The 2,836-nt window shown below is 41.9% G+C and overlaps 1 protein-coding gene across 1 annotated transcript; it reads left to right on the forward strand.

The window, feature by feature from the left end:
- Positions 1-275: 275 nt before the first annotated feature.
- On the forward strand, positions 276-2,502 carry txndc15 (thioredoxin domain containing 15). The gene is made up of 5 exons (XM_036525339.1): positions 276-549; positions 1,018-1,493; positions 1,618-1,781; positions 1,903-2,033; positions 2,215-2,502. Exons 1-5 carry the CDS (start codon positions 462-464, stop codon positions 2,409-2,411), a joined length of 1,056 nt encoding a protein of 351 aa, XP_036381232.1. The 5' UTR covers positions 276-461; the 3' UTR covers positions 2,412-2,502.
- The last annotated feature ends 334 nt before the right edge of the window (positions 2,503-2,836 follow it).

Genomic DNA, 2,836 nt, shown 5'->3' on the forward strand with positions numbered 1-2,836 from the left:
TACGCAACATCTGCGAAGCGTGTCGCGCAAAGAACACCACCAATGACACGAGCGCTGCACCACGTGACCATCAGCACTCTGTTAAAACCTTTCTTCGCAGGTTTTTATAAATGGTCATGCTATAGCATCAAATATGTTTTCTCTTTAAAATGTGGTTTCCCAAAAATAGTAATGGTTTGTACCTAAATTATTAATTTTCCCCCCGAAATCGGTCACAACATAACCAAACCGAGAGTGGAAGAGGAGACTAAGCGAGACCTTTGCCCTGGAAATAGATCATTTCAATAGTTCACCGGTTCAGCCTTAATACGAACAGCCTTGACTGTATCGTGGGCAATGTTGTCGCTAGCGTGTTAATTGCTAGCTAGATACATGCTTACATGAAGTGACAGCGTATTTAACAAGCTACTGCTTGGCTGTAGAATATCAAAAATTGGTTGCACAGGCTAGCTCGTGCTGTTATGGGGTGGGCATCAAATACACTGGAATTTGTATGCACTTTGTGTTTTACGTTATATGTGATTGAACTGGGCCAGGTTTCATCCACAGGTAAGTAATGTTTGCTACATAGATTGTTAGCGGCTAGTTGCTCCGGCTCAGCAGTGTTTGTGCTAGTTAGCCAACTGGCTAGGTACCTAGCTTGCTAAAGTGGAGTTACTTGTCAAATGATCTTAGTTGACGTTAAAAGCAACTACCTTCTGGTCAATTAAACTAGACAGAAAATACAGTAATGTTGCTAGCTGGTTAGCTAAACGACCTTTACCAGAAGTGTCGAAAACGGTCAGTATGGCCAGTTAGCAATCAGGCTAGCTAGCTAATTAGCCTGCGTGAATATGCCTAATAGATGTCAGTGGTCATGGCTAGCTGATCTCAGTAGCCAGCTCTAAAGAAAGTAACGGTAGTTAATATTTTTAGGGCGCAGTACAACTGTTGCCAAAGGTAGCCAGCTAGATATGCTCTCTGTCGAATGCTACTCTGGCCAGACAGACTCTCCGACAATCGCTTTTTTCCTATCAGAGAAAGATGAGACGTCTGAAGCCAAGTTTTCTGAAGAACCCTACACAAGTTCCGTAATGGAAAACAGCCCCGAATTTGTAGGAATAATAGATGGTCTGGAGTCGCAGACGAAGAGGCAGTTCAAGACGGCGGAAATCGCAGACGCGGTGATGGGAACAAACGTGCCCTCAGATCCAGCCAGCATGGAGTCCCTTATTCCAAAAAATGCGAAAGATTTCCAGGCTGACTTTTCTGCACCCTGCGAGGAAGATGGAAAATGCAGTGCAGCTCCTACTCCGTTGACTGGCGAAGAGACCCCTAATGCGAAAACCACAGAGGAGACTGAGCCAGTCACTCTGGGGATGGTACATGTGGACACCATGACAGCTGACGAACAGAATTCCACCGAAGCTACAAAGACCTACAAAGTCAGTTGTGATAAAAGGAACATCACAGAGATGGATAACTTTACAGTGACGATACTAAATGCTTCACAGGTACCTCATTGCATCTCAGACATTTTTAATGCCACCTGACAGTCACACATTTTGTGTATGTGTGTAAAATGACTGAGAGCAAGCTCTGGGTAACTCTTTCAGTGTGCTTTTTCTTTCTCTGCAGGATTTGATGGAGTTCTTGAACGCCAACAGTACAGAGTGCTCCTTAGTTTTATTCTACACTACCTGGTGCCAGTTCTCGGCTTCTCTTGCACCACACTTCAATGCCCTACCGAGGGTCTTTCCTAGTATGCACTTCCTTGCTCTGGATGCATCCCAGCACAGCAGGTAAGCTGTCTGAGTGTGACAAGTGTCTTAAAACATATCAGCCAGCCATGAATATAGAAACTTCTTTCTCTTGCCTCCGTAAATTAAATGCGAGTTCTGCTTGTCTCTCTCTCCTTTTTAGTCTTTCCACAAGGTTTGGAACTGTAGCTGTTCCAAACATTCTTCTCTTTCAAGGAGTAAAGCCAATGGCCAGGTTCAACCAGACTGACAGGACATTGGAAACACTGACATCTTTCATCACAAACCAGACTGGTGTGTATAGTCTTTGCATCGGGGATGTTATTACTTTAAAACTATTTTATTTGTGATTGCTGTTAAGATGTGTGATTTGTGATTGCTGTTGATGCTCTTAAAGCATAAGCTGTTTTGTTTTTTGTTATTGTTTTATTGGACAGCCCTGTAAAATTGCAAATTTTACTGTTTGTACATGCAGGTTTTGAAGCTGTCTTGGATCAGAATGTGACAGAGGAGGATCGCTTAGGCCCCCTTCCCAGTGTCCCTGTGAAAAGCATTGACTGGCTACTTGTGTTCTCAGTCTTATTTATATCTGGCTTTACCATTTATGCCATACTGCGGACTGACAGTATACGCTGGCTGATACCCGGACAGGAGCACGACCACCAAGACTAACAGGACATTTTCTGATCTCTACCAAGGCTGCAAATGGTCAGTGTTCGCTATGTGGCATGGAAGTAATTGGAATATAAATACAAAGGTAAAATGCAATGTTAAACTGGATGAATAAATTCAGACTGGGTTCTGAAGTAATTCTTTGTTTTATTTTATTTCTGATTTTGTGATTCTCTGATTTTGCATTTTATTGAAATTTGTTGCAAGTAACTTGAACTGTTTAAAAAAAAAAAATGTTAGTGATGAAATGCACTCATTCCGTTTGGAAGTAAGATATCACTTAAATGTGAATACCTTCTGTATAAGGTAAATTAAATTAGTAGAATATATGTTCCTTGAGAGAGACATTTCTAAAATGGTTGAGGAAAGGAAAAGTGTTGAGCAGATATTATGCTACCAGAGTCTCTGAGAATAAAGCGAGTGAT

This window comes from Megalops cyprinoides, chromosome 3 (assembly GCF_013368585.1).
Source record: "Megalops cyprinoides isolate fMegCyp1 chromosome 3, fMegCyp1.pri, whole genome shotgun sequence".
NCBI lineage: Eukaryota > Metazoa > Chordata > Actinopteri > Elopiformes > Megalopidae > Megalops > Megalops cyprinoides.